Here is a 13574-nt window from a genome sequence, read left to right as displayed (position 1 = left end):
GTGTGTGTGTGTGTGTGTATGTGTGTGTGCTCGGACGTGCATTTGTGTGTCTGTGTGTGTGTGTGTCTTCTTCTGGTAGTTGACATCAGTATACATCCTACAGCACTGCTCTCTGTTGTTCCCCTTACAGGATGACATCACCATTGGGGGTCAAAAGTCAGCTAGCAGCTCCAGTGTCTCTACATCGGTGGTGGACGACACCTCTCCAGAGTCTGTACTGGGCAGGAAGAGTGAGTTGACTTGTGGACCAGAAGGCCAGAGTTAGGGTTAGGGTTCAGCCAGGGTGTGAACATGAAGCTTGGGTTGGGGTTAGGGTTAGGGTTCAGCCAGGGTGTGGACATGAAGCTAGGGTTAGGGTTAGGGTTCAGCTAGGGTGTGGACATGAAGCTAGGGTTGGGGTTAGGGTTCAGCCAGGGTGTGGACATGAAGCTAGGGTTGGGGTTAGGGTTCAGCCAGGGTGTGGACATGAAGCTAGGGTTAGGGTTAGGGTTCAGCCAGGGTGTGGACATGAAGCTAGGGTTGGGGTTAGGGTTCAGCCAGGGTGTGGACATGAAGCTGAGGTTAAGGTTAGGGTTCAGCAAGGGTGTGGACATGAAGCTAGGATTAGGGTTCGGGTTCAGCTAGGGTGTGGACATGAAGCTAGGGTTGGGGTTAGGGTTCAGCCAGGGTGTGGACATGAAGCTGAGGTTAAGGTTAGGGTTCAGCAAGGGTGTGGACATGAAGCTAGGATTAGGGTTCGGGTTCAGCTAGGGTGTGGACATGAAGCTAGGGTTGGGGTTAGGGTTCAGCCAGGGTGTGGACATGAAGCTAGGGTTAGGGTTAGGGTTCAGCTAGGGTGTGGACATGAAGCTAGGGTTGGGGTTAGGGTTCAGCTAGGGTGTGGACATGAAGCTAGGGTTGGGGTTAGGGTTCAGCTAGGGTGTGGACATGAAGCTAGGGTTAGGGTTAGGGTTCAGCTAGGGTGTGGACATGAAGCTAGGGTTGGGGTTAGGGTTCAGCCAGGGTGTGGACATGAAGCTAGGGTTGGGGTTAGGGTTCAGCCAGGGTTAGGGTTAGGGTTCAGCCAGGGTTGGGGTTCGGGTTCAGCCCGGGTGTGGACATGAAGCTAGGGTTAGGGTTCAGCCAGGGTGTGGACATGAAGCTAGGGTTGTGGTTAGGGTTCAGTTAGGGTTAGGGTTCAGCCAGGGTGTGGACATGAAGTTAGGGTTGGGGTTAGGGTTCAGCTAGGGTTAGGGTTCAGCCAGGGTGTGGACATGAAGAGATGGTTAAGGTTATCATAGAGAGCCTATAATGTGCTTTCACAGCTCTCAGCCGTTCACCTGACAGCTCTTCTATGCTGAGAATAATGCTGTCAAAGAGGGAGTGTTCTCAGTCAACTTAACTGGTAATATAAGGTTTACAGTACTACATAAAAGTATATCATACATATCCTCTCTCCCCCCACCCCCAGCTCCACCCATGTTCCTACCCATCTCCTCCACCCCCCAGCCTGAGAGACGGCAGGCCCCCCAGAGGAGACACTCCATTGAGAAGGAGACGCCCACCAACGTACGGCAGTTCATACCCCCATCCAGACAGAGCTCCAAGTCTCTGGTGAGTAACAGAAGAGAAGAAGGAAAAGAGAAGAGTTTATCAATCTGGAGAAAATGAGCACATTGGAGATTTTGGTTCCTGAATAGTGTGTCAGTGTGTCTTGTGTTCATCAGCCTCCATCTTCTTTCTGTTAGGTGATGCTCCTAACACCCCACCTTCAATCCCCCCACCTCTTCTCCGCCACACTCACCCCTATAACCCCTATCCTCACCCTCTTCCATACACCCCTATAACCCCTGTCCTCACCCTCTTCCATACACCTCTATTACCCCTGTCCTCCCCCTCCTCCATTCACCCTTATAACCCCCGGCCTACCCTTCTTCCATCCACCTCTATTACCCCTGTCCTCTCCCTCCTCCATTCACCCTTATAACCCCTGGCCTACCCTTCTTCCATCCACCTCTATTACCCCTGTCCTCTCCCTCCTCCATTCACCCTTATAACCCCTGGCCTACCCTTCTTCCATCCACCTCTATTACCCCTGTCCTCTCCCTCCTCCATTCACCCTTATAATCCACCTCTATTGCCCCTGTCCTCCCTCTCCTCCATTCACCCTTATAACCCCTGGCCTACCCTTCTTCCATCCACCTCTATAACCCCTGTCCTTCTCAGGTCGGGAGGATAGCCCACCATCTGTTCCCCTGGACCCCCCTCCTCCTCCACTCCCCTCCCTACACCCTCCACCCCTTATGGAGCTCCTACCCTGTCGAGGTGTTTGTCTTGGGCATGGTGTGGTCTGCCCTGTCTGCTCTGTGCAGGGGAAGAAAGCCTATCAAGGTTTGCCAGTCGCCCCTTATGTCCCTGCTGGCGCATCGTAGTTCATTATCATCTCTTCTAATGCTTCCTGCTTTCCTAGAGACCCATCCCTCAGCCCAGGACTGTTGCTGTTGTCATAGAAAGCCCTTCAGTTTAGGTGTGATTGTCATCATGCATTTTGCCAGTCAACAGCAGATGCATCCCTCGCTGGAGCACCAATCATTTCATCATACTCAGCTTACCTCCATTTAACCGTAGTTATAGTCGTTGTGCTTGCAAGCATCATGTAGCCTAGCAAGCCACTGCCAATTAAAACAATGCTCTAGATATATGAAGTCCTTCATGTTGTTTATACTGTATATAACGTACTGTTGTTCAGTAGCAAGTATAAAGTCCCTGTTTTTTGTTATTGATGATAGTCCCTGGGATCTCCCCCTCCCTCCCTTCCTCTGGGCAAGAGACAATGCAGCCCACTGTTTCTGAGTCATAAGATCAGCAGCAGGAGCCGCAGCACCATTACAGAAATACAGTATATTAATGGTTCTTCTGGGAGTGAGAAACATTAGCTGGGTGCAACAACAACAAAAACTTTGAATAGAGACACATTATTGAGACACATTATTGAGACACATTATTGAGACACATTATTGGAACAACACCAGGATGACCAGTAATTGCAGCAGCAATAGACCTGGTGTACTGTTGAATATAGCATCTCCGTAGTCTCACCGCAGGCTTATTTATTGAAGTCCGAAACGGGCAGAAAACCAACCGCAACCCCAGCTACAGAGCAGAGGGGCCTTGTCTGTTTTTAAGTGTAGCAGAACTAAGTAGAGGATTTCTGGAATTTTCTCGAATATTGACATTATCTGTCATCACTCAAGTTGTTTACTCGTTCCCTGCCCTTTGTGCTTTGTTTGTCCCCTCGTCTTGCCAAGTGAACAATGGAGACTTTTTTTGGGCCAAACTAGTCTGAACCCGGACAGAGTGCACCGAGAGGTGCTGGTGTGTGTGGACGGAATGGTAACAAGGGCAGTTAGTGCGGTTGTCGTAGTAACCCGGCCGGTGCTGTGTGTGTGTTTTCAGGAGGAGTTCTGTTTCCCGGTAGAGTGCTTGTCCCTGACGGTGGAAGAGGTAATGCACATCAGACAGGTGCTGGTCAAAGCAGACCTGGAGAAGTTCCAACAGTACAAGGACGTGTACAACGCTATGAAGAAGGGAAAGGTCCGTTTACCGCTGGTCATTTTCACCCAGCTGAAGTCAAAGTCTCTCGGACTAAACATCACAGTACATTTTGTTTTGGAAAAATCATCTTACACGTTCCTTTCAAAATCTTTGTGGTCACTGGATTTGATCACACACTGCTTTTTGAATGATTTGATTGTTTTTGTCTTAAACTTTTGATGCACCTGTTCTGAATTCCTTCTTTGTTACAGCTTTGCTTCTGTTGCCGATCCAAAAGGTTTTCCTTGTTCACCTGGTCCTACACCTGCCAGTTCTGCAAAAGGCCTGTGTGTTCACAGTGCTGTCAAAAAGTATGTCCTATCTATTCTCTCACACTGATAGATAGTCAGCCCATAATATTGACAGTCCTATACTGTACCTCCAGCGTCGTTATGAGTGTGTTCATACTCTGCTCTATGTCTGTCTCTCTGTCAGATGAGGCTGCCCTCCAAGCCCTATGCCAACCTGCCCATCTATTCCCTGGGCTCTACCACCACTCTACCCAGGGACCGGGTAGCAGCCCTGGGGAAAGCTGCCAGTATAGCTGGTCCAGCAGCAGCAGTTTCAGCAGGAAAAGGAAAAGCAACAGTTAAAGCAGCAGCCTCAGCAGCAGCAGCAGCAGGACCAAGCAGAGCAGCAGCAGCCCCCAAGACTGAGAAACCCTCCACCAGCCACCATCGCCTCAGCCTTCAGAAGACCATGTCCAAGTAGGCACCCCTCTACCTCTTCTCTAGATCTTAACACTCCCTGTTTAGATTTACAAGACTTATTCTCAAATTAAGTTATGTTCTATTTTAAGAGCAACTGTAGCCGACTGAACCCAGTGAGGGACAGGGACAGAACCTCCTCTGTTACACAACTTAGTGTTAACCTCTCCTCCCTCCCTCTCTCAGGTTGTCTAAGCACGGTAGTCTGGAGAAGTCCCAGTCCCGTGACGAGGTGGAGCTCCCAGCGGAGCTGACGGAGGACTGGAGCACCATGGAAGTGTGCGTGGACTGCAAGAAGTTCATCCACGACATCATCTCCTCCAGCAAGCACAGCCTCTCCCTGGCCACCAAGCGGGCGCGCTTAAAACGCAAGACCCAGTCCTTCTACATGTCGTCCCCCAAGGGAGCTGATTACCGACCCTCGGAAAGAACAATCAACGAGGTCTAGACTCTCCCCTCGTCCTTGTCTACCTTCTCCACTGTCTTCTAGCTGCTCCCAGAACTTATGGCACAATACAGAACTCTGACTGACTGGGTTTTGATCTGGATGACCGTGCTGCGATCCGGCCTATACCAGTAGACGTGTTTAGTTTATTCTGTCTGTCGATGCAGTCAGAGCGGGCTGTGGACCTTTACTTTTCCTTGGAGGAATGTGGACTGTGTAGTCAGTGCTTGTTGCTATGTCCTCTGATCGTCACATACAGTACTAGTACTTTCAGACAAAAGGATACTAGTCCATTTTTATACAATATTTTGCTCAGTAATGTAAATGTTCCCATAATGTTCTGCCATAGAGAGGTGGTTAAGGACACTGAATGATCAAATGTAAAGTATGAGGTAGTGTAAAGATTCAAAGTGGTATGGCCTCAATCACCCCCTATACTGGCACAATTGTTGGAATGTGGTAGGAGCTACTCACCCACAGAAAAATGAGTGCGCACAAGGCAAAATAACGCTCCATATTTGAATTCCTCAGGCTGTGGTATTCTATTGTAAGAGAGTAGGTGTGATGCTGACAACACAAGTCCCATACTGAGAGCTGTGAACACCTTAATGTGGAGACAATATGAGACAAAAGCAACAAACGATTGGATGATGACTTGAAAGGATATGGAACTGTAGATGTTTTTTTTACAAGTTCTAATTTTCTATGGTATGGTATACATGTGTACATATGGTTCGGCTTAGAGTCAGGTGGTTTGTGATGAAAAGTTGTCTCCCCCTTTTTACTCTCTTTGACATGTTCAGGTTATTTTTAGCTGACGGTACAATAATGAATTATGCTCATTGATGTTCTCTGGGTTCTGAGCAGTCTTGATGAAGCATCATTTTACCATAAAGAATAACAGGTAAACAAACAGTGTGTCACTTTGCTGAAAGTTGGATCATACCCATGAAGGTAGCCCAAACCTCTCACCTGTCTCTCCGTAGGCGTAGGGTCTACAGGAATGTCAGGTGTCAGCTTTAGTGCCAAAAGGTTCCCTTCTTTTTAAACCATAATATAAAACCCAAATAAGTATATTTTTTTCTGGTGTAAATACTCATTGACCTTGCTATAGATAGCCATCGCAGCCCCCGATTAGAGCATGCTTCTCCAAAAGACGTCAGACTGCTGAATATACTAACTATAGAAATAGAATGAATAGAACGGGCGTCCCAATTCAAGTCAATGATGGCATAATGGGTGGACTGGCAGCCATTTTGAGTGTACCCATGCCTAGGTCACAAATATATAGGTTAAGACAACGTCGTCATAAATCTGGGAAAAGTGCCGTTGCTAACTGCCAGCGCTGTTGCCAACTACCATTGTTGTATATTATTATGGGATATTAGAATCCCGTTGTCTTAACCTTTGTCATCTTCAACCTAGACCCATGCCAGGAAGTAAAATCAGGACGTGTACCCTTCATACTGTGCTGTGATGTTTTGTTGAGTTAACTCAACTGACATTACAAAAAAGGTATTCCATTGCTTGAGTCACATCAGTTAGCGTCATTTGAATGAACAGTCTTCATTACCATGGCAATCCAGCATCAGTTGATAGATCATTCCAAATAACCATGGAAATTATCGCATCGCAATACAATGGAGCCATTATGAGTGTACAGATGAGTTTACCAGTCAAATGTCCAGGGTTAGCGCTTCCAAGCCTATTCATTCTATTTCTAACGCTATGACATGATGAAGGAACAGTATTGACACAGTATTTGTCACTGGTAGTTGAACACGCGCGATATCATTGAGCAGGTACAGTAATTGTGCTAGATAATCATAACAAAAGCAGACACAAACAGTAGGAATCACTTTTTGTCAATATTTTGTATAGCCTGTGCCCCCAAAAATCATCTAGTCTGTCCCAGTAACAAGCATGCGCCCCCAGAAATATATGCATATATGAAATGATCTCAAATTGTCTTTCTTTGCTTTACAATAGTTATGGTATGATTTAACATGCTTAAAACCACCCTCTGTTTTATTGTATAGGCAGCAAAGAATGGTATTACACGCTACTCTACTGTTCAACTCAACGCCTCAAAATGATGCCTTCATGAATCTGTATATCAGTTGTGTGTGACTGTGGTGTCTTAACCACACAGTTTGTCTCTAAACCAGAAGCATATTTCGGGAGCCAGGAATCAGGATGTATGTATATTAAAGTGACTATTTCAAATCCAGTCTTGTTCCTTATATTTCTGCCTTAAATACACTGCCTTCTTCTCTCATCATTAACATATTATTGTTGTGACAGATTGAATCCACAGCGACTCAGCATACTGTATGTAAATATTATTTATAGTAATGTCCGTCCATAGAGCAGGTCTGTGTTTCCTTGACACTTTACATCACAACTAAAATCATTTAGACTTGGGGCTATTAACTTAGCCTAGATCCAAACTAAATTGCTCTGTTTGGTAAAGTGAAACAGAACTATTCAGTAGGATCCAGGCTACTATTAACTAGCTTAGAGATTGTTTCTCACAAAACAAGTCATTGCAGGACAAAATGTGGACTATAATAAGTAGAGGTGATCTACTTTGTGATACATAAAAGAAAGCTCAAAATGTGACTGCAACATGCATGTACTGCTGTGTAGCTTGTATCTTTAATCTGTTCAAACCTTCCAGATGTAACTCCCTCCCAGAGAGTTCAAGAAATTATGACAAAGAATAATAAAAATGTAATGCAATACCTTTATAATGTTGTATGGATATTTCATTAAGTGACATGCCAGCTTTTCAACCATAAATAATATTGAGAAACAAAATGATTGAGATCTTTTTTTTATTGACGTATAAAACAATAACAATTTATGTACCTTTATAATAAAACATTTTTTCTATAGGAATAACCTATTTCAACAAATGTTGATAACTTAGTAGAACAGTGAATATATACAGTATAATTTTCAGTAAAGATAAATCAGTATGTCCTAACACATGCATTCAAATGAATACATTAAGAATACATTCAAAGTAAAACAGCACCTTTTTTTGTTGCAGCAAGTAAATTCTTAAAATAAATAAAATGCACTTAATCAGTAGCGGTGGTCAGTGCGGTCATTATACATTGGGTTCACAGAACGTAATGTATGTACTGTATGATTCAATACTTATTCCATAAGTCTACGGACCAAAAATATGGTTCATTCTTTGATTATGTAGGGTTAAGTTATACTATCCAAACAATACACTACAATTTACAATACATATACATTCCCCAGAAATCAAGTTCATCAACACAGCAAGGAACATTACAATGTAGCCAATGGCCATACATTTTGTCCCCATATCACTTATGGAGATTGAGAGCCACGGTCGCCCGTGGTGCAGTAGCTTGCTCAAGGGCACAACAGCAGGAGATGGCATCTAGGATAGAAGAGCCATATATGTATGGCTCTGATAGGATACTGATGCAGTTCCACACAACAACTAGCTCAGACATTAAAGTTTAGGCATTAACTCCACATTTTTAAGGTTAGGGTTAAGTTTAGGCATTAACTCCAAACTTTTAAGGTTAGGGTTAAGTTTAGGCTTTAACTCAGAAATCTTAAGGTTAGGCATTAACTCTGAATGGTTAAGGTAAGTGTTAAGGTTTGGGATAGGCTTAAAACAAAAATCTCAAAAACAACTTTCTATCACTGGATTCGAACATGTAACCTTTGGCAATAGAGGCAGGTAACCTAGCGGTTAAGAGCGTTGGTCCAGTAACTGAAAGGTCACTGGTTTGAATCGCTGAGGCGACTAGGTGAAAAATATGTCGATGTGCCCTAATTTCTCCTGTAAGTCACTCTGGATAAAAGCGTCTGCTAAATGACTTAAATGGAAACTAGTTGGTGGTGTATGAGGGGAGTTTCCCCAATACAATGTAAACCACTTTGAGCATCTGGAAAAGCACTACACAAATCCAATCAGTTACTTTCATGAATGAGTTTTTCTTCTTCCCCTTCTTCCAATTCCGGTATGTCTTCAACCTGCAGGTTGTTGTTGTCCCCGATGATGACATACTGCAGTTGGGACCTGTAGATCTGGACACTCCTCTGGAGCTCTGGATCTGGACAGGCCTGTACTGCTCTCTGGTGATCACTGGTGACGTTGCCTCCCATTGTCTCTGTAATAGAGACATCAATGGTATGCAGTACAGTATATGAAAGTTATGAATCTAATGGCTTCTTTGAACTCATTAACGAAAGGTAAAGTGAAGGGTAAAGTGAAATTCTTAAGCTCCGAGCTCCAACGGTGCAGGTCAAAAAGTGAAGTGAATAATTATAATAATACATACAGTTGAAGTCGGAAGTTTACATACACCTTAGCCAAATGCATTTAAACTCAGTTTTTCACAATTCCTGACATTTAATCCTAGTAAAAGTTCCCTGTCTAAGGTCAGTTAGGATCACCGCCTTATTTTAAGAATGTGAAATGTCAGAATAATAGTAGAGAGAATGATTTATTTCAGCTTTAATTTCTTTCATCACATTCCCAGTGGGTCAGATGTTTACATACACTCAATTAGTATTTGGTAGCATTGCCTTTAAATTGTTTAACTTGGGTCTAATGTTTCAGGTGGCCTTCCACAAGCTTCCCACAATAAGTTGGGTGAATTTTGGCCCATTCCTCCTGACAGATGCCATCTATTTTGTGAAGTGCACCAGTCCCTCCTGCAGCAAAGCACCCCCACAACATGATGCTGCCACCCCCGTGCTTCACGGTTGGGATGTTATTCTTCAGCTTGCAAGCCTACCCCTTTTTCCTCAAAACATAACAATGGTCATTATGGCCAAACAGTTCTATTTTTGTTTCATCAGACCAGAGTACATTTCTCCAAAAAGTACAATCTTTGTTCCCATGTGCAGTTGCAAACCATAGTCCGGCTTTTTTATGCCGGTTTTGGAGCAGCGGCTTCTTCCTTGCTGAGCTGTCTTTCAGGTTATGTCGGTATAGGACTTGTTTTAATGTGGATATAGATACTTTTGTACCTGTTTCCTCCAGCATCTTCACAATGTCCTTTGCTTTTGTTCTGGGATTGATTTGCACTTTTGCACCAAAGTACGTTCATCTCTAGGAGACAGAACACGTCTCCTTCCTGAGCGGTATAACGGCTGCGTGGTCCCATGGTGTTTATACTTGCGTGCTATTGTTTGTACAGATGAACGTGGTACCTTCAGGCGTTTGCTCCCAAGGGGGATATTATTGCTCCCAAGGATGAACCAGACTTGTGGAGGTCTTGACTGATTTCTTTTGATTTTCCCATGATGTCAAGCAAAGAGGCACTGAGTTTGAAGGTAGGCCTTGAAATACATCCACAGGTACACCTCCAATTGATTCAAATGATGTCAATTTGCCTATCAGAAGCTTCTAAAGCCATGACATCATTTTCGGGAATTTTCTGAGCTGTTTAAAGTCAACTTAGTAAACTTCTGTCCCACTGGAATTGTGATACAGTGAATTATGAGTGAATTACTCTGTCTGTAAACAATTGTTGGAAAAATTACTTGTGTCATGCACAAAGTAGATGTCCTAACCGACTTGCCAAAACTATAGTTTGTTAACAAGAAATTTGTGGAGTGGTTGAAAAACGAGTTTTAATGACTCCAACCTAACTGTGTGTAGACTTCCGACTTCAACTGTATGTGCTTGTATCTGTGAATGTCCTTGAATGTTGTAACACATCATTTTAATGATATGAATTGATGAGAATTTGACTGTAATTTACCATGCCTAGCATCCTCTGAACCCATGCTCTGAGGCTGTTGTATACACGTTGTCACACCTTGAAAGTTGCCATCTCCAATGATGCAGTTACTCAAATTGGAATGGCTGATGTTGATGACGTAAGTTGGGGCAGTGTTGGTCCTCCTCCTCTCTGTTGTTTGGGGTGTGAGAAAAAAGGGAAGAGGTTGAAAAATGGGAAATAGTCTGTTGTTGACAATAGTTTCCCGGTGATTCCTGTTGCGTCATGATGATGACATACTGTAAAAACCTTCTATGAGCTTTAGTTTTGGACACATGGAGAAACCATTTATATGTAAGCCTAAACTTTATCTTTTAAAAAACTGGATTTTATATGAGGAATGGAACATTCTTGAGCCTCTGGAACATCATTGGGCCTCACCTGCATCGGACACCAAATGGTGCTGGGTTTCCAGTGCTTCCAAAAGGTAAAGTGGGGTAGAATTCGGCTTACCATATAACATATACCATACACTACAAAGAAAACGTGCTGCAATCTAGGCCAAGTTAGACTACCTCTCTAAATACCACATAACATTATCATTTTTATTTATTTATTTATTTAATTTAACCTTTATTTTATTAAAATCACAAAATCACCGTAAGCCTAGACTATTCATAACCATATTTAAATGTTGATGAAAACTACATGAAAACTATAGACATGTAGGCCAAAGTAATTTACTTGCAATTAATCAAATGAAAAAGTGTAGACTTTTGAAGAGACTTACCTGGGAGGCCGGTGACTCTTTCGAACTGTTGTGGGCACTGGCAACACTTTTCTAGTGCGTCGAAAAACAGCACACAGGCGTTGCGACCCTTCTTCAGCACCACCTGGAGCAGTTTGGCAGCCTTCTCCATGTCTGTTCTCTGGGACCAGATCACCTGGCTGTCGTACTCTGTGATGGTCCTGGAGCTCAACAAGTACACGCTCAGCCTTTCCACCGCACAGCATGACATAGATTTGCTAAGAGCGTGTAACTGAAGTTGTAAACTCCTTTCTTGGATGAGAGAGCATGAAAAAATTACTGAAACAAATATTTCAGTGTTGTTATAACATTATAATAATATGCATTTGCTTAATTAATTCAAAAGAAAATGTGATGGAAAGATGAAAGAAGTGTAGTGTAGGCTAATGCAAAAATATCCCTTTCACATCGACCCTGTTATTCTCATTGGTTATTCCCCATCTAAACCCCTTTCTGACTGTAAACATAACATCATCTCGTGCCTGCCTGCTCTACATTCCTAACAAACGCATTTCCATTACATTTTAGATCTTAACATTAACACCTAACTGTATAGTTTATGGTGTAGGCCTAAATACAGAGTTTTCTTGTATTTCAACAATTGCTTCCATACATATCATAGGCCTATCCCTTTTTGTTTAGATTGAACCATTGTAATCTCGGGTAACGCATAGCTAAAATTGTAAACTGTCAATCCACCAAAGATTAGAGGAAAGTGATTTCTTACCAGGTAAAATCTCGCCTTTTTCGTTACATTGTAACATAATTGTTATTTTGACAGAACGATATAGGCTACATTACAACATTGCATCACTTTGTGTGTATCTTTTCGACTGAGAAATGGGTTGCAAATCGGTTGTCGGTAATTTTTATAGGCTTCGGTAGCAAAACTTCTGAAATAAAAGTCCCTAATGCTGGGGGCATGCTCAGACTTTTTAGGGAGTTTCCACTTAATAAATTCCCCAACAGCGCTTGTATTGTCAAGAAGAACAGAATAAAAAAATGGCAAGAATTGCAGAAAATTGGCCATGATATAAAGTTTTGTTGACATTATAAATGCATTTGAATTATTTGAATCGTATAGGATAGCTGGAGTAGCCTATGCTTAAACCAATAATTGTAATGGCCATTTGTGGAACACTGAAGGTTTATCACCACAGTACATTTGGTTTCAGTTTGTATATTGATTTGATATTCAGTTTTCTCGTCAATACATCTTAGACAGAAGGTCCTAGGATGATTCTGTGATATATCTATAAGATGAGGGTAAGGACCAATGTACAGGTCCCCCCCATTATTTTCCTTTGGAAAAAAAGTTACTCTATGTTGATTTCAGTAAGGGAATATTATGCAAGCGCTGCTGAGGGACAGTCTTAAAAGTCCAATCAGCTGTACCTGGTGTTTACAGAAACTTTTTTTTTAAATTAAATAATCTGTAGATCTTAAATCAACTGTTTATCCCTCAATAATTACATTTTAAAATTGTGTCTTGTTTATTTTTTATGGATTTAATGTAAAAATATGAGCTCAAAAAACATAAATAGGCCTATGATCTTTCTCACTCGTATGCAACCTACTGTAGCCTACTTGCATGACCTAGAGAGCTAATATCACTTGTGGCAAAGTCACTATTGCCTCTAACCCATGATGCACCCATTAGAATTTCCATTTTAAAGTTCCCTGATTTATAAATGAATATTTCATAATTATCCTTTTTAATGGCTTCCGCTCCACATGTACAGACAAGTGCGCTGCGTTCCCTGACCTCTATTATCAAAGTGAATGACTTTTTACAGCTGTGGTTATTAATTCATGTACAGATCTAAATTTCAATAGCTTCCAGTCCAAATTACATATACATCAGTTTATATCGTTGACCTCCCTTGTCCATAGTACACCCATTATAATTGCAATTTTAAATTGCATTGATTTCATATGAATATTTCCTGTAATAAGTCTAATTTTCAATAGTTCACTGTCGATATGAGCTATAGATATACAGACAAGTGTGATGGGTTCCTGGTCCTCTCTTATCAAAGGTACACCTTTTATATTGTTTCAAAATTCCTCCTCTTTGATTTTCTACAAATATTTATCTTATTTTTACAGATCTAATTTTCAATTGCTTCCAGTCCAAATTACATATACAGTGCATATTCACACCCCCTGACTTTTTCCACATTGTGTTGTGTTCCAAAGTGGGATTAAAATTGATTTAATTGTATTTTTTTGTCAACAATATACACAAAATACTATGTAATGTCAAAGTGGTTGTAACGTCGTTAAAGGTAGACCAAGGCGCAGCGTGAGTTGGGTTC

General features: G+C 42.3%; 2 protein-coding genes across 6 annotated transcripts in view; one reads left to right on the top strand and one right to left on the bottom strand.

The window, feature by feature from the left end:
- The window catches only part of LOC115181150 (protein spire homolog 1), a 53778-nt gene extending 46303 nt beyond the window's left edge, over positions 1-7475 (top strand). For all 4 annotated transcript variants that reach the window (XM_029743182.1, XM_029743195.1, XM_029743189.1 and 1 more), the window contains 6 exons: positions 131-230; positions 1451-1593; positions 3436-3573; positions 3786-3884; positions 4009-4280; positions 4467-7475. In XM_029743182.1, coding sequence (XP_029599042.1) covers positions 131-230; positions 1451-1593; positions 3436-3573; positions 3786-3884; positions 4009-4280; positions 4467-4728 — 1014 coding nt within the window. In that variant the 3' untranslated portion in view covers positions 4729-7475. The remainder of the gene's footprint in view (positions 1-130; positions 231-1450; positions 1594-3435; positions 3574-3785; positions 3885-4008; positions 4281-4466) is intronic.
- A 70-nt stretch (positions 7476-7545) lies between these two features.
- On the bottom strand, positions 7546-12089 carry LOC115181177 (uncharacterized). Of its 2 annotated transcripts, none has more exons than XM_029743209.1 (4): positions 11984-12089; positions 11239-11508; positions 10491-10640; positions 7546-8888 (listed from the first exon to the last, which is right to left on the bottom strand). In XM_029743209.1, the coding sequence occupies exons 1-4, from the start codon at positions 12018-12020 to the stop codon at positions 8689-8691; spliced, it is 657 nt and encodes a 218-aa protein (XP_029599069.1). In that variant the 5' UTR covers positions 12021-12089; the 3' UTR covers positions 7546-8688. The 2 variants fall into 2 exon arrangements, with proteins under 2 accessions (XP_029599069.1, XP_029599077.1); XM_029743217.1 differs by having other exon boundaries at positions 10548-10640.
- Positions 12090-13574: the final 1485 nt, after the last annotated feature.

The sequence above is a fragment of the Salmo trutta genome, chromosome 3, assembly GCF_901001165.1.
Source record: "Salmo trutta chromosome 3, fSalTru1.1, whole genome shotgun sequence".
NCBI classification, from domain to species: domain Eukaryota; kingdom Metazoa; phylum Chordata; class Actinopteri; order Salmoniformes; family Salmonidae; genus Salmo; species Salmo trutta.
The sequence above is the reverse complement of the archived record's forward strand: the minus strand, read 5'-3'. Positions and strand labels throughout refer to the sequence as shown.